Source organism: Brachycentrus maculatus, unplaced genomic scaffold, assembly GCF_059751285.1.
Source record: "Brachycentrus maculatus isolate JH-2025_06_01 unplaced genomic scaffold, ASM5975128v1 h1tg000358l, whole genome shotgun sequence".
Lineage (NCBI taxonomy): Eukaryota > Metazoa > Arthropoda > Insecta > Trichoptera > Brachycentridae > Brachycentrus > Brachycentrus maculatus.
Window position 1 is genome coordinate 506480 of NW_028281107.1, and position 26397 is coordinate 532876.

At 32.3% G+C, this 26397-nt stretch overlaps 1 protein-coding gene across 1 annotated transcript; it reads right to left on the bottom strand.

The window, feature by feature from the left end:
• Nucleotides 1–6092: 6092 nt before the first annotated feature.
• Nucleotides 6093–25757, bottom strand: LOC148303656 (uncharacterized). The gene is made up of 13 exons (XM_088269605.1): nt 25165–25757; nt 20717–21555; nt 18106–18346; nt 16986–17059; nt 15445–15661; nt 12869–12959; nt 11685–11919; nt 10044–10142; nt 9445–9540; nt 8694–8865; nt 8137–8359; nt 6920–7371; nt 6093–6312 (listed from the first exon to the last, which is right to left on the bottom strand). The coding sequence occupies exons 2-13, from the start codon at nt 21367–21369 to the stop codon at nt 6232–6234; spliced, it is 2634 nt and encodes an 877-aa protein (XP_088125731.1). The 5' UTR covers nt 21370–21555; nt 25165–25757; the 3' UTR covers nt 6093–6231.
• Nucleotides 25758–26397: the final 640 nt, after the last annotated feature.

The following is a 26397-nucleotide window of genomic DNA, read 5'->3' on the forward strand; positions in this document are numbered from 1 at the left end:
AACTTTCTTTGATTAAACTTTGACAATATCAGACATGTTTAATGATCTACATTTTGTATATTTTATTATTATTATGGTATTTTACATCAACAAATGTCATCACGCCCCCTTCTCTCTGCTGGGGTAGAGAGGAATGAATACCAAAAAATTTCAGCGTGTGGTACGGCATTTTATTTGCAATGGGTGGAGTGTGATAGAATAAGAAACTTTTAAAATTTAAAAGAAAGTGTTTCATTTAATTACACTGCAACTTTAATTTAAGCTCAGTTTTTTTTTTATTCCTGTAAAGCTATTTTTTGTTAATAATTTTTCATGCAGACTTATTTTATTTTCCTTCAAAACTGTATTTCATGATTCATGTTTTTTTTAAATCATTCGTTTGCATTTTTAATGGCAAATGCATTACGCTTAATTTTAACTCAAAACCTTTTATTTCTTCTTGATTTTTCTATGAATGTAATCTTCTCCGATCCTTTAAAATGTTTTTTTTTTTACTTCTTTAAATAATATGAATTTCACGCCTCATTTCTCAGTTCCAAACAGGTTGATATTTAGTTATAAATATTTAAAAAATTAATGAACTTTTTTTGTTTATCATGTTTTATGATTTTTGCAAATACTCTGCTTAAGTTTGAGAGCATATTTAAGAATATCACAAAATAAACTTCATATATAAACATATAATTTTTATGTTCATATTCATTTCACAAGAAAATTCTTTGTGTTGTGTTTTTTACATGGATCTTCTTAAATAAGCTGAATCATAGTGTGAATTTAAAAAATAATGGAGTCCAGTCAATTTTTAGGTAACATAAAAAAAACAAGAAATGGAATGAAAACCCCTTAACATAAGTGTTATAATAAATTTTATAATATTAAATGTTGCATTGAAGTTTTCCTCTCAAATTTAATGTCATTCACATTATCTAAATGTCTTTTTGATTATTAATAAATGTTGTAATATAAAAATAATGAATGTTGTTTTTTTTGTTGGGGGCTCTTAGCCCAAACTAGAAGCTTTGTTTCAAGTGTTTGCGTTTGTGAAAAAAAGTAAACTGCATATTTTATTAGACAATTTTAAATCCATTTAATCCTCACTCGGTTAGTGTCACATGTCTAAAATATATTATTTTTAGTTAATCACAGGATTCACTAAAAACTATTTAGCACCACCAGGCATTATCCAAAATTGTGACAATACGGTACGACAACCTGAGTAACATTTTACTGGGTTATTTTATGTTGTGTGTGATTTTAGAACTTCTGTCATTTCTCACCACATTAAAACATCCTGCACCTGAGCAGATATTGATGCCTGATTAATGATTAACTGGCGTCATGCCTACAATAAACACAACAAAGCCATCATCACGCAACTAAATGTAGATTATTACACATGTTGCTCACTCCTTTCAAGAATGTCATAAATAAAAAAACTTGATTTTTCAGGAGAATGTTTTTAAAGTTTAAAAATATAATATAATGTATTAAAAATAAATATCAAGCCACTTATTGAACTTTTTACTGTGCAAAAGATCTTTTTAGGTAAAACTTGAATGTTTTTTCTCCATTTGAAAAATATTTATTACATTTAAAAAAATAATTAAACAATACCTTAATTAAACATTTTTAAAGTTTAAAAATATAATACAATGTATTAAAAATAAATATCAAGCCACTCATGGAACTTTTTACTGTGTAACAGATCATTTTAGGTAAAATCTGAAGGTCATTTCTCCATATGAAAAATATTTAGAATATTTAAAAAAATTATTAAACAATACCTTTTCTTCAAAATGCAAAAACAACACTTTCTGCCCTGTAGCGGGTAAATATCAAGTTAAAAATATGCTTCTTTTGCTGGGATATAGTACATTTTCTAGGCATTCCGAAAACATGCACAACTGAAAATTGACAATTTTTTATTTATGACGTTCTTGAAAGGAATGAGCGATGTGTAACAGCAACCTTGCTGACATATAATATATAATAACATCCAAAGATGTTGACGAAGTAGAACATTTCCTAATCGTTGGGCATTGCTATTGTTATAGATTAACGATTTCAATATCATTATTACTTTAATGTAATCCAAATCTGCTCCCTAACACCAGTTTAAATAAATATTATTGACAGCTAACCAGCTTCTAGCGGAAGCTTCCCTCCTGAGTGAGGTTGATTTAGACAGCCAAACCTTTAGACTTTAGTTTAGTGTGGTTCAACAATTAATTGTTGAACCACACTAAAATGTTATGGTTTTTGTTGATATTTAGTTTTAAATTTAAAAAATAAATTATGAATGATTTTGTCCATTGTTGGAAATGGACAATAGTATAATTTTTTTTAGAGTAACAAAATTTAAACGTTTGATAATTTTATTAAACTTTTATCTGTGTAATTTTCCAAATAGCCTGTATTTATAATATAAAACTATGTAGTTGTTTCGATAAATGTTGAAATTTAGGCATTTTTTGTAAAATTCTTTTCTTATGAAAATACATATTATATACAAGGAAGTTTCATATTTTAGTATTTATTTTGATTGATGCTAAAATCGATTCCACTTGTTTCATAATTGAATTTCTGACAGAATCAAACTCCTTTTTCAGAGCATGGCTCCAAAAAGAGGATTCAATATGAATTCATTATGAAATGAATTTCCGACTTATTTTACATATCTCCCATGATTATTCATTTATCATAAAATTGTAAAATTATTTACTGTTTAGATATTTAGATTATTCTATTGATGTATTCATTTGTGTCTATTCACATCTTTGAATTGATGCAATCCTATAATATAAAGTTTAATAAATAGTATGTGTTTTTTCAATTGATTTCACAAATATTTCAGACATAAAATATCACTTGCATATTGATCACCCACTCCCGTTATTGAAAAACGTTTAAAAAAAGTTTTATGAAGTTGGTTTTTATCTATAAATTTATAAACAACGCTGTAAAATTGTGACTATAACAAAAAAAAGTTAGTTTACAAGTTTAAATTTTAAAGTATTCTATTATAACTTGAGAGTAATGTTAAATAAAACGTAAATTAGATGACCAGGTAACTCATTTGAGAGTCAAAAATGGTTTATAGGTACTTACAGAAATAATTTTTGTAGCATTTGCAGTTTTCATAATGACACCAAATAGTTTACTAACTTGATTGTTCATTTTATGAAGAAAGGTCATCAGTCCTGCACTCTACTTCTAAAATTTGTATTATTAATTTTAATTTAAAAAGGTGTAATCTTTCATCTGCCTCCTCAGTTTAGCGCATTTGGCTACCGTGTTGGAAGTCGTGGGTCAACATCAAAATTTTCAGAGGTGTAAATTTAGGTGAGTTTTTTTCACTCTAATATTTCTTTAATATAACCCTAGACTGGCACCTGAAGCACAAGCCTGGTCGTCTTCCCTTCATGTAATTGACAATCAAGATACACTGCAGTGCCCTATGCAATATTGGGTTTGGATAAGTGTTAAAAAAATAATAATTGATAGGTGTACATTCATCTGAAGATTGATCTGATCTTATTCTGATATTGTAAATTGACCAATGAAATTAGACAATATATATATTAGACATGTACAATGACAAGTACAGTAAAACCTCGGGTTTTAAATGTCCAGGGTGACAAACAAAAAAATACGAACAAAATAAATCCCTTTGCAATCAGAATTTCAAGATATGATAACCTAAAAATTGTGTCTTCAAATCGAGGCATTTTTATTAGTAGCCTGAATTGTTGGTCACCTAGCGTGTTCACAAGCCGAGGTTCCTCTGTATATAGAATATAGATTTTACAATACTAGTATTATAAAATGTCATTCAACTCTCAAGTTATATTGTCATACTGCATACACTTAAAGTAATTAACGAAAATATTAACGATGATAATTACCTATTAAATATAGAAATATATATGTGAATGTACTCATAGTGTTTTCAAAATAAATTATCTTGTACAATGTTAAAAATGGACATTACTTAGCTTCAAATATAGATGTGTATGTCAGGGCTGATATTCAGCAGATACAGCCTGAATGGGTTGTAGAAATATTTAAAAAAAATTACAAGTAAACTTACTTGTAATTTTTTGAAACATTTACAAATGAATTGTGTGTTAAAACATTTATAAATCAGTTGATAAACATTCAAATATTTCAGTGCCAGTTGTTAAATATTATGATATCAGTCCTATATATCAATATTTAATGTTTTTTTGTCAATTTCAATAATGTAAATATGAAATTTAATCATAATCACCCTGTCATAGTAAAATATTCATCAGTCTTGTTTGAACCAGAAATTTTTGTCTTGTGAAAGTGTATTGTTGATGGCGATTACATAAGTAAATCCAAGTAGCTTTTTGATTTAGTATAAAACTTTTCAAATTATTATAATCCTTAGGTATATATTGTAAGTCCACTGTTTGTCATTGAAATAAATAAAATATATTATAAAAAAAAACTTATGAAGTATTTATTGATTTATTTTTTGACATTTCATCAAAGATGAAGAAGAATATGGAAGTCTGGGCATTTACGGGGCTTACGACCGTCATAGGCTGGTTTGAGTGATCACTTTACACACGTGTAACATTCACCAATTCTACCCATTATTGACAACCACACTACTCAAATTCTTCGAAGTTCTATATAAATGAACCAATTTAGAAACTTTGTTCTTGAATCACTAGAACTTCACTAGAGACATCTATTGGTGAGATGTAAAGAAGCTTTTTTATTAAGCAGAAACTCTTATATTAGTATGTGAGATCCGAATCCCGGATTATAATCACACACATGAGAAACGCCAGAAAATACCATTTTCATTTTTATTATTAAGCTTATAATTTGACCAGATAATTTATTTACAACATTTTGAGTGTGTCCAAATACTTGTTCACAAAATCTGGATTATCTCCAATTACAGGAGTTATTTTCATATTATTTTTTGACATTTCATCAAAGATGAAGAAGAATATGGAAGTCTGGGCATTTACGGGGCTTACGACCGTCATAGGCTGGTTTGAGTGATCACTTTACACACGTAAAGTTATTACACGTTTTATTGATTTATGTTTATTGTATTGATACAAACCATTGATTTGTTTACTAATTACTATATATTTATTTTATTTGTCCGCCTCCGTAGTGTAATGGTCAGCACGCTCGGCTATCGTTCTGGAGGTCCCAGGTTCGATTCCCAGGGGGGTCAAATAAATAAAAGTGATTTTTTCACTCTAATGTTTATTCCATATTACCCTGGACTGGTACCTGAAGCGGAGGACTGATCACCTTTCCTTCATGTATTAATGATTGATCGTTTTTATCTTGAGATAACACTGCATTTGTATGATGCAGTGTCCTTTGCGCCATTGGGATGTGGATAAGGGTTTAAATATATTTATTTTATTTTATTTATTTATTAATTCTATATATTTATACAGAATAATAATAATTGCTTTTAATAAAGCAATCTTAGCAGATTTCGGACGGGTATTTTTTACGACTGCGGACCGCTGGCGACGGGATTTGATAATTATATCCATCTATATTAACTATTTAAGACCTCAACAAAGATATTGGTACATAATACTCATGTAAAAACATTAAATATGTAATTCCTTCTTTTCTGACATTGAAATGAAGCCGGCGTAAAAGGTAAAAATACCCATCCATCAATCGACCGAATGGGTAGAAATACGTTTCCCATCCTTAGGGCGCTTGTGCACTACCCGGAATTTTACCATCCGGCAGTCCGGTTTTGAAAAATGAAAGCGACTATGACAGTTTAGCATGATCAAATTTACGTGCAACGTGTTCACACACCAATCCGAAGTAAGATGGACAAAAGCACAAGCCAATTGTCGTTTGAAAACGTTAACTGACGTGCCGGACGGTAAAATTCCGTGTAGTGGACGTGTAGTGTGTTAATTAAGATATTTCTGGACCACTCCGATGTGTTAAATTTTCCATTTAGATATAATTTTTTAATAATTAGCATATATTCAAATAAAAAGAGTTTCAAATTAAAATAAAACGCAATTAGCAAAAAAAAAAATTTTATTTAAATAATAATAACAGCAATTAATTCATTGCACTACGGGTTTCATTCTACGGAAATAATAAATAAATTATTTTAACTATTAAGTTATATTATTACATTATACAATATAATGCCTAAATGAATAATGTAAAATTGAACTAAAATAAAAGTGAAAATTAGACTTCACAAGCCCCACTAGATGTGATGTTCACAGTTCCTCTGACATCAGTGACTTGTTGTCGGTCCAAAATAGAGCCCTAGGAATAAAAAAGCACCTATGAATAACTGATCGATGAAAGTAAGTAATCAAGTATGTGGAATAGAGCCATGACATGAAACTTTCAGTTTTTATTCAAATGGCATCCCTTTTATAAAACTTTAACCAATGCTTAAAGTCTGTTGAAACCAAGTTTTATGTTTTTATCCAATGTGACACTTTTAATGCGTTCCGCATCATTTTCAAACACCGTATGTGAAGCTAAGTCCTAATTTTAAATGGTGTACTTGGAATGTAGGATAAAGAGGGGGTAGAAGCTGTTTCTTATTTTTATTTCTTTATTTTTTATCAGTATAGACAATAGGGGCTTTAGTCATTGTCATATTGTTAATTATATCTATTTTTATGTAATAAATCCTATCTCTTCTCTTTTGCACTATGGGGAAGAAATGAATGACCATTAAAAAAAATAGCTTCAAATCTTCCAAATTTATCGACATTGACTTATTTTATAATACTTTAATATAAACTGATTCATTTCTTTGCCTTGATCCATACAAAAGATAAAAATACAATATTTTGAATCCCCAGCAGTTGAGAAATTGGTTAGATGACTTGGCTTATGCCAAGAAAAAAATAAAACTCACATTGCAATCTTCCTGTCGGCTTTGGCAGTAATACTTCACTTTATCCTTGTTATACCTCATCAGGTCATTTTGGTCACATGGAATACTGTCTCCATCCAATTGGTCACCAAGTCTCGGCAGCAGTCCAGTTTCATTCTTCTTCAGCTGCACCTCCTCGGGTATATCAAACACGAAGGGGTTTTGTTCCCTCCTCAAGAGCTGGACCTTGTCCGCATTCTTCTCCGTAGTGTTGAAGGACTGGTCGAGGTATTTCTGGTAGAAGTCGCTCTCTATCAAAGCTCTCAGTCCTTCGATGGTAATGAAGTCTTCCTCGACATCTGACTGCTGGTCGCTGGTGGGCTTGTTTTTGGACTGGGGTAGATTTTTAAGCTTCAAGTGGTCGGTTGCTGCGTCTGTGTGGTTTACATTCTGTTGGTTTTGATTAAACTCGCGTCCGTGTTTTGTTGAAATACCTGGTGTAAAAAAACAATAATAGAGTTGAAAATAACAATAATAGAGGCTTTTTGCATAAAAACCTTGTTTATTTATTTATTATTGTTAAAAAAGTTACGATGAATATTCATGTACACAATGTTTTTTTTTTAAAAATAACCTAGGCTTTCTTCATTAATCGTTATAAAAATTAAAATCAAGTTGTAGTAGAGTGGTATAAAACCCAGAAACGCACCATTGAAGCTAACTTCATGACCATAACACAATTTTATCCGGTATATGGGAAAGAAACTTGCGACAGTAGCGTTCAATATACAGCTTGCTTGGTACAGTTGCGTTTTTAAACCAAAACAAAAGCCATCTTAGGGAAAAATGATATTAAAATTGTTCAAAAGATATACTATGACACAGGTTCTTACTTTTTATCTTCTGTCCAAGGATCGGGACCAAGTCAGTTGTGACCAATCAATAAGAAAACTTTAGCTATGAAAAATCTGCCTGCATATGTTTTGTATGTGATGCTATAAAATATTCGAGTAGAATTTCAACTCTCCTTCTGTTCGTGTCATGTCAGCTCCCCCTGAAGTCGACTATTACTTAAGAGATTATGATAAATTATATCCTTGTCTTGGGCAGCTCTAAACAGCGCCTCAACGGTCCTGATCCCTGTCCAAATCTTGCATATTTCTGAGCCAGGAGATCTATCTTCTGCCCACACCTCGTCGACCCTCTATTTTTTATGATTATTTTAGAATTTCAACTTAAATATAAAATGGTTTCCTCACCAGTCCCTCCGTAGCTCTGTCGCACTCTCTTAGTGCTGTTGGTAGAGTTGGTGGAGGCACCACTGCTCAGCAAGGGCTGGTCCTCCTCCGGAAGCCGGCTGGCCGAGCCCGCGGGGGAGCTCCAGCTGCCGGGAGCGGAGCCCCCGTCGCTCAGCGACTCGGACTGCCCTCCCGACAACTTGGCCGCCTCCTTCAGGGAGAAGAATGTAAGCGTGACGAGGGCCTAGAACGAAAAAAATCATTAGGAATTTTAAGACACAACCAAGATAATAACATAGAAATATATAAAAAGATAATCAAATTTCTTTACCCTCCACATTTATAAAATATTTATATTTTATATTAGCACTTTTAATGTATTTATATTCTTGATATCTATTGTATTCTTTTTAGTACCCCTTATTATAACCTAAAATAAAATGTATACCCACACACAGGTCATGCCTTTGTGGGATCTGTTTTTGTATCAATATATTAGAAAAATGTTGTTATTATATTATATTGTGAAATGCAAAAAAAAACATTAAATAGAGAAGAAAGAAAAAATCAAGAGTTACCAGCACAAAGGTGAGGGCGGCCATGACGGTGGAGCAGATGGGGAAACCGAAGTTCCGGAGTAGCACTCCTCCAAGGGATGGCCCGATGACTTCGCCCAATGAATACATGCAGCTCCAGACCCCCGCCACGATGCTGTACGTGGCCAGGTTGTCTCCGCAGCCGCCTTCCTCGCTGCAAGCATCACGTTGTATAACATAATCATCTTATTATTTTAAATCTCCATATATGATCTGATCTTCCAGTTATTAGTTTGCCTGGAAATTTCCATGCAACCGGAGATACTGAGATGTCTGTCTTTCATCAATATATTTTAATGAGACTATCTAGAAGAGCGCACCAAATGGATCAATCACGTGTTAAACGGGGGAGGGTTTCCTGCACCTGATAATAGAGGGAATAATCGAGGGAACAAAGGCCAAAGGACGCCCACGTCGCGAATATCTTCGCGATTTATACCCTCGTACCTGAACATGGGCTGTTCAGCATATGAGGAGCTGAAGAGGGTTTCGTAGAATGAACCGCAGAATAAGTATTTCTATGTGTACATGCCAATTTCTAATTTTCTGTCTTCCCCACTTGACAGCATTCTGTATTTTACAAGTGGCACTACTTTGAGTATTCCGTCCTCTGTCCTTATAAATAAATGCATTCTCAAAATTTTAACTACATTCTGAAAACTTAAAAATGAAGTGTTACGTCACGTATCAGTCAAACTCTTATACTTACTAAAAAAAGAAGAAAGATACTTACATGGAGCTAGTGAGCACGCCCTGAAAGGTCGGGAGAAGAGTTAGAGCCACCGAGATTCCAATTATAGAGAGCCCCAACAAATTCAACCACAGAGAACTGAAATTAACATAAAATACATGATAATACATAAAATAATAATAACGTAAAAATAATTTAACAATAATATCAATTAACCATTTGATGCTTGTGTTTTTTCTTTCACAAAAACAGAACTAAAAATATCAGGTTTTTTATAATTTTTTATTTAAAGATTTTACATAATTTAAAAGTTGTCATTTACCTATTTTCTAAGAATAATTTGTAGGACAATAATTATGCTTACAATTTTTACCATATTACTAAATATTTCCCAATAATTCCCATATCTTGTGTGGCCACTAAAATTTATCACAATACTTGAATAAAATGGTGTATTCTTCTTTTTTAAGGTAATAATTTTCAAAGAGTTTTGTAATTTTGTAAAGGATTTTTGTAATTTATCTATGATAATTTTGAAATTTTTACTGATTACAAAATTTTATAATTTTGTAATTTGAATACATTGAAAGATGAATAAAAAAATTCTTATACATCAAAAAAAATGTTGTGCATATAAAAACCTCTTTAAGAAGGGCAGCAAGGGAGACGGCCCCAGGATGAGAAGACCAACAGTGCAAAACAGGAGTCCCCACACCATCATGCACCAGTGTCGGTTTATTCTGAAATAATGGAGAATACTAAATATATTACACACTGCCAAATGTTAATATTGTTTCTCAATAATGTGAACCTACAATCCGCACACACACGCTCACAAACACACACACCAAGGAAATGAAATAGGAAAATCAGGTGGGAACCTTTTCCCACCTGATTTTGGAGAATAGCAGCAATGGCTACAAAAAAAGTTTGTGTATGTTATATTGTCCGCCTCCGTAGTGTAATGGTCAGAACGCTCGGCTACCCTACTATAGGTTTGATTACCAGGGGGGGTCAAATAAATATCAATGATTTTTTTCACTCTAATATTTATTCAATATTACTCTGGACTGGTACCTGAAGCGGAGGGATGATCACTTTCCCTTTATGAGTTAATTTTATTTTTTTTATTTCTTAAGTTAGCGTATATTACATAATATAAACTATTTTATACACTTAATTTACTACATCTACATATATATATTTACATCTTCATACAGTAAACAAAACATTTATTTTTGAATTCTTTCAGACTCTTTTCATTCTTCATACATTCAGGCATCTCATCATCATTTTCAAACCCTTATACATTAAACAATTTTGCGACTGTGTTTTTTTCATAAATAGCAGTCTTATTTTATCCTTTTTTCTAGTCAAATGCTCATGACAAGATAATAATAATAATGATCAAGATAACCCTACATTTATATGGTGCCCTATGCACTGGGTGCGGATGAGGATTACAAGAAGAAGATATACTTCTAATATGTTCTCTTCTTCTTTCTCTGCTAAGTGTAGGCCTTGTGGCCTGTTTTTAAGAGGGATTAGTCTCCTGCGATGTCGATTCCCAGCCGTCAATCCATCGCTTTGGTGGTCTGCCCGGAAGTCGTTTACCTTGGCCGTGCAGTCCAATTAGGGGAGTACATGGTTCCATTCTCCTCACATGCCCATGTGAGAAGAATGAAACCATGTAGACTCCCCTACATTGGACTGTACGGTTAAAGTAGACGACATCCGGGTGGACCACCAAAGCGATGAATTGACAGCTGGGAATCGACATCGCAGGAGACTTATCCCTGCATATATAATTTATATAAGGAGACAATGATATATATAAGGAGACAATGATATATATGAGGAGAGAATGATATCGTAGTCATACAGGAGAAAGTGAAAGTGCATTTTTTTACAAAAACTTGATCATTGACTGTTTGATATCTTACTAGTTTGATGTAACCCTGAAAAAGATTCATAAGGATTTTAAACTTGGAAGTATAATATATTGACTTGTTATAAATGATTTACTGCATTGATGTTTATGATGATTAACTGCATTTCTTGCCAAGCAAAAGTGACTTAAATGGCCCTCCTGAACATTTTACGTTTTGTTAATTGGTCAGTTCCTCCTGTACGACTACGATATGCGCATATCATTCCCCACCTAACGATGTCTTCGATCTTGCATATTTTTCTTATATGTACAAGTACATTCCCACATATACTCGTATATTCTATTGTACAAGTCTAAAATTGGAGACTAGCCCAATTTGGGAGTTACCCACCTGTCAGCCAGGTACCCCCAGATGGGGCTGAATATCCCGTAGAGGCCGGAGAACAGCAGGAAGATGAGGCCGACCTGCTTGGCGTTGAGGTCGAACTGGCGGAGGTGCGGCTCCAGCGTGGGGTCCAGGAAGGCCCACGTGTTGGATACCACCACGATCACGAGCCCCGTGATCACCACCGCCGGCACCTTGACCAATTCCCATAAGGAGCCGCTCTGGGTGGTCACCACGCACTCTAAATACAGTGAGAAAGAAAGACTTTTTTATTGATATCTCAATACAGAAGAAATTAAGACGAACAAGACAAATAAATGAGCTTTGTGACAAATCTTGATTGATAAAAGATATTGAATCCATTGTATCTATTTATTGTTGAATTTTATTGTTGTTCCTTATTAATTTATTATTAACTATGCCATGTGTTTAACAATAAGGATAACACTGCTTCTATATGATGCATAGCACTAATGGGTGCAGATAAGGGTTAAAAGAAGAATGAAGATGTCGCTCACTCCTTTCAACAACGTCATATATCGAAAATCGTCAATTTTCAGTTATGCATGATTTCGGAATGCCCTGAAAATGTACTATATCCCAGCAAAAGCGGCATATTTTAAACTTAATATTTACCCGCTACAGGGCAAAAAGTGTTGTTTTTTGCATTTTGAAGAAAAGGTATTTTTTAATATCCTAAATATTTTTCAAATGGAGAAAAAACATTCAGGTTTTACCTTAAAAGATGTGTTGCACAGTAAAAAATTCAATAAGTGGCTTGATATTTATTTTTAATACATTTCATTATATTCTTAAACTTTAAAAACGGTCTCGTGAAAAATAAAGTTTTTTGATTTATGATGATCTTGAAAGGAGTGAGCGATGTGACATTCACCATTCTATCCAGGATTGTTAATATTACACTGAAAATTCAGGCTTTTTCTCACTTCAATTGAAATACTTCACCACTATATATCTCACCCAAAATGTAATAATACATCATAATTAACTAATTTATTGAATTATTTAGGGTCATTATGCTATATAGGCTAAGTACCTTTCATATTATATTAAAACATGCTATAGGAATAAGTAAATTGTTACTTCTTCCTCTGCTTTTCTGGCCATACCTCAGCTGATATTGGAGACTTTAAGGTTATTTAGAGCCTTAATGAATAAGTTTATGTTACCTTCCTGGTTAGGCAGCAGCATCCAGTTGATGGGCATGGTGATGACCATGGCGATGCCGAGCACATAGAACGGCAGACCAAAGCCCCCTACCTTCCTAAACACAAAACACGTTTCAGGGACATCATTTTACATTTTCGAAAAGCCAGTTCTCGGCTGAACTACGGGACGTGGGCATGTCTTAGAATGACACAAAGGAACTAGCATCAGAAGAGCCAAAAACAGTTTGAAGATTGAATATGCTCCACATATGGAGCAGGTACAGTTTTATTGATAATGTCATACCTGATGATGTTATGGTTTATTTTCGCCATATGAAATATATAAAATTTGGTGCATGTTTTTCCTGGTACATGTTGGTTTTCGGGACGACCAAAATCGCATGTGATCAACATTTAATGTTTTGAATATTGAAAGCATTAACTTTGTGGTCATATTGATATATTATTTTGAGAAATAAAAAACTTTGTTTTTTGATCCACTCACATTTTTATTAACAACCAACTAATTTTGGCAACAACCTGTTGCCGAAACCCTCCTTAAAACACCATTACCCCCACCCCTATCCTTATCGAAACCCAATAACTTGTACACTACTTCTTTTTTATATATATGTTAAGTCATAAATTAAACCCTGAAGAGGGCAACAGGTTGTTGCCGAAACTAGTTGGTTGTTAATAAAAATGTGAGTGGATTAAAAAACAAAGTCTTTTTATTTCTCAAAAGAATATAACATTTAATGTAGTTAGAAGTGTGTGAATAGTGCCATGGTAATGACGTGTAGTATTGTTTGTATGCTGTCATAGTGATTGTCCTGACAAAGAGACGGGTACATCTCCTTATCGAGTGGTTAAATACTAATATTACTTTTTTTTTTAAAGTAAACTAAAATTAAATAATTAAATATCTATTAATTTTTTTTCCAGATTTAAAAAAGAATACCATAGTAGTACCAATTGATTTTTTTTAAACATTAGTTGATTTGCTAATAGTAAAAAGAGTTATAATACTTGATTTATGACTTATATTTAGATGCAAAAAAATTATTTTGACCCAGTTGGGAATTGAACTTGAGACGTTTAGAAATAAAGCATACTTTTCTAACTACTGCACTATGAACTGGATTATTCAATTCATTGGTCATTAAAACTTTATATAAACTTTTTCAAACCAAAACATTTTTTTTTGTGATATATCCAGTGACCTTTCCTCATATTTTTATTCAAATATGAAGATATTGGTATTATTTGCTGAGGATGTTATTGCTTATATAATCACAATATTTAATGCGTTATACTGATAGTCAATAGTAGTCAGAGTGATACGAGAAGCACTCTTCGCACCAGGGTCACGGAGATATTTATTTAGATATGATACGTAATAAATGATTCAACTATTACATAAAACAGTTATTTTATAGCTGTGAATAACACCAAAACAATGAGTAAGGCTCCCAGAAAATAGTATTGAATTAAATTTAATATATTTTTTTAATTAAAGATTCACTTAGTTTACGAAGTGGTATTTATACCACTTAGTAAAATAAGTAAGTAAGTAATTTTGTCCGTCTCCGTGGTGTAATGGTCAGCGTGTTTAGCTACCATGCTGGAGTTCCCGGCTTCGATTCCCAGGGGGGGGTGAAAATAAATATTAGTGATTCAACACTGTAATATTTATTTAATATTACCCTGGACTGGTTCCTGAAGCGCAAGAGTGATCACCTTGCCTTCATGTAAGTAATGACCAAGATAACACTGCGTCAATTTGATGCAGTGCCCTATGCACCATTAGGTGCGGATAAGGGTTATAAGTAGTAATTTATACCACTTTTTCTTGAAATCTACTGTGACACATGATGCGATGCATTCCGCATCATTTTCAAACAATTATGTACAACAACGTATGTTCAGCTAATTCAAAATTTTAGAGTTGGGTCCTTGGAACATTAAATGGTAAGCGAATTCAGAAAAATTATTATTTCTCAAACATAATTCATGTTCCCTGATTCTTGTTTTGAATTTTCTGGAAGTCATATCAATGTACAAACTTCCACAGTCACAGTTTAATTTATATATGCCACTATTGTCTAATATATTTCCATGATAACTTGTGTTTTAAAATTTTAATTTAAATTATTTTTTGTGTAAAATGCTGGTTTTATATTATTAGGAATTTTTTTGGTTATTTTATGTGATGTTTTGTTTTATAATAATAATAATAATAAAACCCTTATCCGCACCCCAGTGGTGCATAGGGCACTGCTTCATATAAACGCAGTGTTATCTTGATCGTTTACACATGAAGGAAAGGCGATCAGCCCTCCACTTCAGGTACCAGTTCAGGGTAATATTGAATAATAAACAAATAAATATTATAGAGAAAAAATCACTTATATTTATTTGACCCCCCCTGGGAATCGAACCTGGGACCTCTAGAACGGTAGCCGAGCGTGGTGACCATTACACTACGGAGGCGGACATGGATGTTTTATTTATGTAAATGATTCTTTTCCAGTTGGTTTTTACATTTGTACTACACATAGCGAGTAATCGAGTTCATTATGAGTCGCAAAACTTACGGAATAGAGTATCCCTCCGATAGCGGGGCCCGCAGACATGCCCAGGCCGATGAAAGTCTCCAGTATGCCAAGAACGGAACCAATGTTGTTGGGGAAGGTGTTGACTACAAAGACATAGCTGGCCGTGGAGTAGGCGCTCGCCCCCACCGCTTCCAGTCCGCGAATCAGGAAACAAAATGTGGTGAAGGTTGTGTAATCGTAGATGTACTCCAAGCACCTTTAAATAGTGAGTCAATTCAATTATTTATTAGAATATAAAGTAATGGTCAAATTTTAATTTAATTTTTGGGGAGTTGGCTGCAATAATTTAAAGCACTTTGTTGAGACTTGCTGAGTCCAAATTTTTATTGCAAATCAATTATTAGTTAATTACCATTTTGGGTATTTTTATGATATGGATACTCAGCTTAAAGGCTTAACACAAAAAGGACTGGAAGTTTATTTCTATCCGTTAGGTCGATTGATGCTTAAGGAGGGGAAGTGTATTTTTACCGTCTGTACCGGCTACACAACTCTCAAATCCCGTAAAAAAACACCCGTCCGAAATGTGTTAATAGATTCTACGAAAAACTATTTATTTTTTATATACATAAGGCTAAATTATACAAATTATAATTTTAGTATAAACTTCTAGTTTCTAAACTATATACTTTGTAATAAGCATGAAAAAGTACACAATAATAGTGACACCCTCAGAATAACAAGGTTCGAACTAAAAAAAGTTTGGTCAAATGAGTTATTGACAATTTCGAAATATTGAAAAGAAGTGGTTAAATTTTTTTTTTACATTTCAATAAGTTTTATCAATTCAGAAGGCATGTCACATAAAAATAACAAAGAATCTCGCTATTTGTCACTTCAAACTCTGGAATGAACGATTTAATATACATATTGTTTTTAAGTCAAGTTGTCGGGATATTAAAAAATATGTGTTAAAAGGTAAACGATACAATAGTATATAAAATGATCACTCAAGCCAGCCGATGACTGGTTGTGAGCCCTGTTAATGCAAGACCTTCATATTCCCCTCGCAAATTGCTTTGTCTTTGTGAGACATCTAAAATAGTTACATTTATAATAAACTATAACATACATATATGTATTTGATCTATCAGTTATACCATATTTGTTGAACACATTTTATCAAAAATTTAATATACTGCATAAAATTTTATATTTTGAAATCAAATATTCTAAAATAGTAACTATATAAATGTTTCCACATTTATTTTATTTGACCAGTGACCAGGTTTTGTCGTTACCAACATCAGACTAACAGCAAATAAAAAAATGTGTAAAAAAACTATTTAGTTGGTATTTTAATATATAAAATGCGGTTTCACGAGGAAAAGTTAGTACAAAAGTTAAATGTAATTAAAATTAAATTGAACTACAATAACAATACTTCAAAGATAATGAAAATAAAAACTTTTCCTGTTGAAATGAAATTATCGCAGAAGTATGGTGAAACAAACTGGAACGTTGTCGTTCTGGGAGTATGAAGGGTATCAATAATAAAATATATAATAAAGGGACCTTACCCAAACAACAAATTGCACGATCCAGCAAGAAAAATGCCAGATAATAATAGGAACTTGGCACCAACTGTGGGTATCTAAAAAAAATTCAAAATAAAATAATAATTTCCAGCACTTAACCATGTAAAATGTTATACATATTGTAGTCGTACAGGAGAAAGTGACCAACTAACAAAACGTAAAATTTTCAGGAGGGCCATTTAAGTCACTTTTGCTTGGCAAGAAAATAAACATCAATGCAGTTGGTCATTTTCAACAAGTTAAGTTTAAAATGCTTTGGGATTTTTTCAGGGCAATATTAAGCTAGTAAGATATAAAATAGTCAATGATCATGTTTTTCTAAAGAAATGCCTTGGTCACTTTCTCCTGTATGACTACGATATACATATTGGTTTTTACAAATTTTGCTTTTTTTAATTGAACACCTTCTAAATTATCTAAACTCTTTCCAAATATGTTCTATTTCTGTGAAAAAAATCCCGGGCATTAAGTGGTTAATTATTCCGTGGTGTATTAGTTAGCGTATTCAGCTACCGTGCTGGAGGTCCCAGGTCTGATTTCCAGGGTGGGGTGAAAATAAATATTGGTGATTTTACACTCTATTTAATACAATTATTTAATATATTTATTTAATACAATTACCCTGGACTGGTCATTGAAGCGCAGGAGTGATCACCTTGCCTTCACGTAAGCAACGATCCAGATAACACTGGGTCAATATGATGCAGTGCCCTATGCAATAGTGTATTGTTCCGCAAAGTGTGTGCCGCGGCACACTGGTGAGCTGTGGTGATTAGTAGGTGTGCCGCGGAAAAAAGTCTAGTTTTGTGAAAATAACACAATTGCTCCATATTTTGATTGTCTGTGCTCAGTTAAGTAGGCTCACATTTTGCATTAAACATAATATATGAAATATGTTACCATAATATGGTAAATATTCACCTCTGAAATTTCTTAATTTGGTAGGTGTACCTTAAATAGAAGGAACACTGCCCTAGTGAGAAGAACCTTTAAGATGTTCCCTATTCCTGATACATAAGTGTAAAAAATAGTTTGCATTAAATGTAATACAAGCCAACTAAAGAAAAAAATAACAATAATCTTCAATATAACATAGACTCACAATCTTGCCGAAGAACGGCGAAGTCAGGAACATGACTAGAGCGTAGAACGAGAACACGAACCCCGACACGGAGTCCGTGAGCCCCTTCTCGCTGGCCTCCCGCGGGAAGAACGGCGCCATGATGGACATCGAGCAGAAGCTCATGAAGTCCACGAGCGCGAGTGACACGAGTGTGGCGCGCTGGGTGCGAGTGAACCCCCGGATTGCAGTCGGCTGCGGGTGGGGCTGGGTCCTTAATAATCTGCGCAGAATAAAACCTAATAAATTGTGGATATAATAATTCTCATATGAAATGCAGTTCCACCAAGTAATGTCAATAAAAAACATAAATATGCTAACTGTGCATCAACCCTCATTCTTTGGTTTTTCCTCTACCTCAGAATAAAAACTAATAAATTGTGGATATAATAATTCTTATACAAAATGTAATTCCATTGAGAAATGTCTATAAAAAACATAAATATCCAAACCGTCTGTCAAACCTCATTCCTTGGTTTTTCTTCTACCTCCTTCCCTAAACTCCCTTCTTCCTTTGCCTTCCTCATTATCGTCAATTTGTAGGTTTCATAACTATTTGATATATGGTATTATTTGACTTCACTAACTCAGCTGTAAATTGTCATTTAGGTATTTTTTTCTCTTTTTCAATTTTACTTTGTCTAAGCACTATCTACCCTCTGATTGCAAACAACTACATATATAAAGTACCAAACGTTTTGACCAATATCACTAGTCTGTTTTTGGTTGGTTGATATATGATATTGCTTCTTAGCAATAAGGCCGCCAATGTACATTTTTTTTCTTTACGTGAAGTTAAAATAAATAAATAAAATGTAATGAATTGTTAACACATTATTGTCAGGCCGTTTTTTCATCAATATCGACCCTAACAGATATATATACTGTATACCCTAATATCGACTCAGACAGTCTGCTGCCTGACTCTCAGTATACTAATCACAATAATCCGCAAACCCAATTCCCATCTGTACAATGTTTTTTGGTGTCTCTCGGCTAGACAAAAGTAAGCAAATAGAACGCTTATAAGCGTCTCCTGTTCTCTACCAACAGTATGTAAAAGACGCTTTTAAGCGTTTCCCGCAAACAATGTGTTAATGTTACTTTGAATCGGGGACAACTTCATCCTACTTATTTCACAGTTTGCTTTCTGAAGATGAATAAAAAGCAAAGATAAATCCTAGTAGAGGCTTAAAAAATAATAATAAAAAAAATTAAATTCTCTAATGGACTTGAAACAAAACTTGGTGTATGTTAAATGGAAAATCCATTTTTTATTTGTGATAATTCAAATACTGACATATTTCATGTAAATATTATTATTTATTGAAATTTTACTTTATCTTACAAATATTTTGTTTACTCAATGTTAGATAATGCGTTATCTAAAATCCTATAGCAATAATTTCCAATATTTGAAAGAAATTGTTTATTGACAGTTTAGACTTTTGTAACATGTTTGAATCAGTTGCTATGTACTCGTATAATATTAATTTGTCCATATTTTTTTAATGAAAATACACCATAAATACAGTGGAACCTCTTATAACGAGTAATTCGTATAACAACAAAAAAAAGGAAAAAGTTCCTCCCTTAACGAGCGACATTTCGCATAACGATTTACAGAGTAAGGGCAAGTTCCTTTTCACAACATTAGCCTGTGAGCCAGGACTTCCGTGCCAGTCCAAAACATTGAATATTTCGCTTTACGAGTGTTTCGCTTAACAAGTAAGATTCTGGAACAAATTATACTCGTTATAAGAGGTTCCACTGTATATTACATATATATCTTACGGTTAGTGTCAGTAAACTTGATTAACAAATTTAAAATTAGGTGAAGATAAGATAAGTTGATACCCAAACAAAATACATAGAACATTTTTATTATTTATTTACTTTTATAATTCATTTGTAGAACTTTGTTTTACATATTTAACGAATCTATTTTTTTGCGGAGATCCACCATGCCACCAGATATGGTTGTCGGTGAAGTTCGTTTTTTCACTAATTTTTATTCTTTTTTACTTATTTTAATGGCTTATTTATGAACTTTTGATAGCTCACACATTCTTTTATTTTGTCTTTGCCGGAAATAAATTAAAAACGGAAAGGACTATATATAGTAGAAGTGTTCTTTTACTATAATTCTAAAATAAGAATACTAAAATTTTACAAATCATTTATGAATGATTTTTTTTTAATACACATTTCTGGGACACGAAAAAAAATTATAAATCCTCAATTCTGTGTAGTGAAACATCAGTGGATGAAAAGAGGGGAATTAAAAATAAAGTAGGCACTTGTATTTGTCTCAGGTGGGATTACCCACCTGACACAATACAATACATAAAATATATATTAATATAATTTTCTTTTTTCCAATTTCGCAAAATGATCATTCTAACTTATATCAAACCAAATGAATAATCGATCAACCGGCCGCGGCGGGTCCGTGACGGGAAACGCCGAACATCTTCGAACTGATTAAAAATGTTGGGCCAAAATCTGGTACTTGATTTTCTACTGTCATTGGATGGGATGTAAAAGTTACAAAATACTGTAAAAAATAAAAAGTTTAAAAATAGCAGCTTACCTCTCTCTTAATAATCGTATATCGGCAACTGACATTCCATCTTCAGCAGATCTGGCGCACCAACTTCTGCTCCGTATGGTGTTCCTTTGCCTCGGTTTGTTCAGCGTCGCGGCGGCCGGCACATTCAACGAATGCAACAATTTAGTAGTTTCATCGTCTTCTTCGTTCTCTTCTCCATTTTCGTTACAATATTCACTATCAAGTACGTCTGATTCTGATTTGCAATGATTTCTAACTACAATGTCGACAGGAAATCCGTCAAAATTCGATCTGCCTTCATTTCGAACTCGAGCGGGAAAATCTAAGTTTTCCCGCTCAACTACAATGTTTGGAATTTGTTTTATTACATGTTTTGGATTGGGAAAACTAATTTCGTCACTATTATCACTGAAAAAACTGTCATTGTTTTCCTTAGTACTTCCAGTCTCACAGTCATTGGAAGAATCATCTATTTTATTATTTTTATTTTGACCGACTTGTGATGCAATCGATTTTTCAATATTTTTCTCATTTCCAGTGTTGTCATCGTAATTATTCACAAAAACGTCTTCGTAATTATTTACAGATGTACGTTTTGACGGAGAATTATCATCTTTATTTACATGAGTTTCCATATAATTTAGAGTATTTTTTCCACTTTCTTCGTCAGCCATTATTTTATGAATAAATATTTAAAAATAATTTTAATAATTTAACGGTAGGTACCACGTAACTATCACAGTTTTTTGGAATTCAATAATTCGATTAAAAATAATATCCAATCAAAATTTTGTGATATTTCTTTTTGTTAACCATATTATGTGGTTTTAATAAATAATTAGAAATCGAAGTCCTTGCACCTGTAAAAAGAAAGAAAAAAAAAACATTATTTTAATGAATGCCTTTTGTATGGTATTAGACGTCTTTCTAAGAAAAAAATATTTCATAGTCTTTATGTATTTCTTTGTATCTTGAAAGGATTGTGAAAAATACGAATAAAGATATTTTTTGTTGTTGTTTGTATTAGGTAAATAGGTAGGCAAGTAAAACAAAGATAAATAAAATTATCATTTAAATTAAACTAACATTTTATCAAGATATTTGTAGCATACTTCCAACCTTAATTGGATAACTTATTTCAAAAGTAAAAAAAAACTTTCTAACCCTTATCCACACCCAATGGTGCATAGAACACTACTTGATTGTTAATTATATGAAGGCAAAGAAAAGGAAGTCCCGCGCTTCAGGTACCAGACCAGGGAGATATTAAATTAAATAAGTTGTGGTCCCGTGGTTAGTGTCGCAGACTCTTAAGTCAGAGATTCTCGGTTCGAACCCACTCTACCACGATTTGATACCTATTTCTAATAATGAGCGTATTAGGCTCACGGAAATATTATTAAATTGAAGTAGGTATTTTTGTAAATAATCTTCACACAATTGAAGATCAAGAAAATACTGCGTCGATGTGATCCAGTTCTCCTTTGAGGGATATAAAAAAAATAATGATTAGTAAATAAATATGAGTTTTAACTTAAATGTCTTTGATTTGATTTCTTGTCACCGGTTGATCCCTCGTTATCAGTAATCTACAACATTTGTGTATCTTATCACTCAATACAATACTGATTAGCGATTTCCAACACCAATAAATAATTTACTTTTTACACTTGAAGATTCCACGAAACATAACATTTTCAATGTGATAAAACTATTTATTTATCGGTAGAAACTAATGTACACAATTGACAGGCGCCGTCGCATAGTTAGGTAGACGATCGACTGCGAAACTGACGTCGCGGGTTTGATTCCCGCCAATTGCAAATTAAATTCAAGAAAGATTTATTTTCAATTGGTCTGGGTTTTTTGATGTATTTTTTTCTTCCCTTTCCTTACCATTATAAATGCAGACAAACATCTAAAAGTTAAGTTAAGGCTTTGCGGGTTATTCCTTAAAAATAAAAATAAATAATTGATTTACAATTTTTGCATTAATTGATTCGGATCGTTACTTTGTTACTATCCATTTTTAATTTAAATTTCACTTGGTAGATACTACTGTTTCTTAAAAATCTATTGTGAGGTGTAACAATGCATTCCGCATCATTTTCAAACATCGTATGTGAAGTTAACTTAAAAAAAAACACCCGAGACTCCTAAATTATTATATTTAGCAGATCTAATCAAAATATGGGCCGCTGGCAGCATAACTTTGAATTTAACTAGTTGCCAGTTTATCCCGAGCGTGACTCGGGCAAGGAGTTTGTGTTGCATTGATAAGTCCGAGTGCTGCTCGGGCAAATCGTATTCCAACTTAGTGGTATTATTTTCCCGAGCCAAATATATTGATGATTTCCTGCACCGACAATTTTCTCGCCAAAATTCGACTGTTAAGTGATTAATTTAAGAAAATGCCGTTACTTTTAAATTTCCACAAGCCCGTAGGCAAATACAATTGTCAAGGTGGCAAAATAAAACAAAGAAAACATTTTTCATTTACCTTGTCGCACAGTCTCTTAATAATAGTATTATACATACATATATGTACAATTAATCCCATGTACAATATATACGATAAGTGACTGTTACTGAAGAGTCGTGTGGTACCAACAATATACTAGAACGTATCGTGTTCCTTTCAGTAAAAAAAAATATGTAAAAAGTAGTATACCTTTTTCAGTCTTATTATATTATTAATTGTAGTCTTATTATTATTATATACAAAACTGTTTAATTTACTTACTATTTTCGTAGGCCTAAGCGGCCCGTTATTAAAAATAGAAACCAAGCTGTGGTGCAGTAGGCTCGAACCTTAAAAACCCTAACTCACTCAGGATTACATGCCAATTTATTGATCATGCCTATAAGAAAAAATTTATTACTCAATTCTAAGTGTTTTATCAAAAAAGTACTTGCGTGTTAAAAGTACTTGCGTTAATAGTACGTAGGTACTTGTACCTTCGTATTATTTACGTAGATTTTCTTATACAGCTTGATTCACGCATTTTTTCTTGGAAATTATCTTTCTTATAAATCGAGAAATATCGGATTTATTGAACTGTGAACAAAATAAGTATGGTGAAGCCATACTGCGAAGTATCACATGGTAACCAGTTAAGTTGGTTACAACCAGTGGCGTCCACAGAGTTTTTAATCAGGCTAGGCAGTTTGGTTGGGTAAGGATAAAGCATAGTAGGCCCTAGTCATGTTTCTATATGGAACGGGAGTAATCCAAAGAAGGCACTGCTTTTCTGCCTACACAGAATGCACGCCTCTGGTTAGAAATATACGAGTGTATTTGGTATGTGGATATAGCAAACAGAAGTTCATTAACACAGAAATTAGTACAGAAATAATCAGGATAACATGATTAAAACACGCGTTTTAAAAGTGTTAAAGACACTAGAATTTTACCTAGTTTAAAACACCCAAAAATTTCACAAAGAAGTTTTTCCCTGTTTTTTTGTATTTTTAATTTATGTTCAATTTAAAAAAAAAACGTTGACTGGCAATGTTTGTGTTTTTTTTTCTCCATATTGTTATAATATTGAAAATATTATAACTCAAACTTATCTTGCAACAGATGGAAAGATGTATGAATAGTTTTTTTTTAATTTATTTTCATTACAAATTCCACACTTATTACTCGATTAATATATCATTTAATTTTTTACAATCAACATTACTAAAGACACATTTATATTTATGTACTGGTACCTCAGATGGTTATATTTATGCAAGATTATCATCTACTGGTACCTAAAGAACAGGATATCATATAGCCTTTATGAGATTAACTTTTAGTGCCCTATGCACGGGTGCGGTGGACGGTAAAAATCTTAATAATAAAGATTAAGATTTTTCGATTTATGAACACATTATAAGAATATTTGCCCGCCTCCGTAGTGGTTGGAACGTTTGGTTACCGTGCGGGAGGTCCCGGGTTCGATTCCTAGGGGGTCTAAACAAATATGTATAAGATATTTTTACAAAGTAAACATCATCTAGGTTTGATGCAATCCCCTATGCACTATTCGATGCGGCTTAGAATCATAAGAATAAAACAATTAATCAAATAAAAACTGATTTTATTTATTTTATTACAAACCTTTAATTATATTTTTATTCTAGTTCGAAATATAATATAATATAGTTCTAGCTGATAAGATGACGATGATCAGTAAAATCAGTTACTATTGTTATCAATATATTACAACATTTATTAACATATACTATTGTTATATATTGGAACTATAATGGGAGTACATGTGCGCGGAAACACGCGTATAATATATAATGCATATTGAAATTAAATTAATTTAGTGGGTAGATAGTTTAAAAAAATAATAATCACATTCTGGAATTGGGGTAAGGGCTATCGATTGTTTTTTTGCAATATAAAATCGATTAACATTGTACGTATAAAATAATTTATGTAACATGCGAAGTAGATTATGCAAAATACTTACATATTTTATAACATGATTCCAGAATCAATCGCACACGTTTCACAATACACCATGATAAACCATCGCACTTAAATTACGTCAAAATAATTGTCACAAATTTAAATTACACAAAACTATAAATAACCCGATGCACTCTTCTGCGTCAAAGACGTTAAGACTATAGCGAGACGTCTAGAAAAACCCATATAAGCAATAAGACGTCTTGTCGTACTGGTGAACTGTCTCGATTTATAATTTAATAATAATAAACCACGCTATTTTTCTGATTGAAACGAGACCGCGCAGACAACGTGCCGACGGACCGACGCATCGGAAATTAATGATGATATAACGGCCGACAAAATGCGAAGAGACACGTTTTTCTATTTTCTGTCACCTTTGACAGATGCGGACTAAATTATCGGAATTTTCACCGATACTAGCGGTATCTATGGAACGCCGGGAAAACTGGAAAACTCCGTAGGTGTTATATTGTTCTTGATTTCAATATACGAAAACATCCGCCAGTCAAATTACTGTCAAAATTAACGATTTTCTTCAAATAATGTCATTAAAATTATAACGCAGGAACCACAGTAACATAAAAATAAAATGTAAATAAATTATTTTATGTTTTACTTGACCGTTAATACAAAAAAATCCATAGTTTTCATGAATAATTTAATGCTAAAAGATGCTGATACTTATGCCACATTTTAAAAACGTTATAAAAATTAATATACGTAATTTATTATCTATGTATACCTAAAGAAAAGGTATTTTTCGAAACCGGTTGGAAAAATAGTACCTTCCAAAAATAAAGTGGGTGCAAGAGCACCCACTTTATTTTACTAACATTCATTTTTAATAACATTCATATTATTAAATAATAATAAAACAAGAGTTTTATTATTATTTAATAACATGAATGTTTAAATATAAAGAGAACAAAAAAGTTATTTTATATTTGAAAAAAATTGCTTTCATATACACGAAGTTTTATTTTTATTGTAATCATTACTGTATTCAAATATTTTTTATATAAATAACTAATGGCTATTTTATATTTTACATTTTTTTTACGTAAATGTTCATATTATTGATCAAATAAACTATAACATCAAAATTTCAGGTCTAAATGTAAATGAAAATGTTAGCTTCCTAAACTAGTCGTCAAATAAACTCAAAAAAAAAACAAGTGTTTTCTTTAATAATTTCAACATGTCTTACCACAAAGTAAATGCCGAAACAATA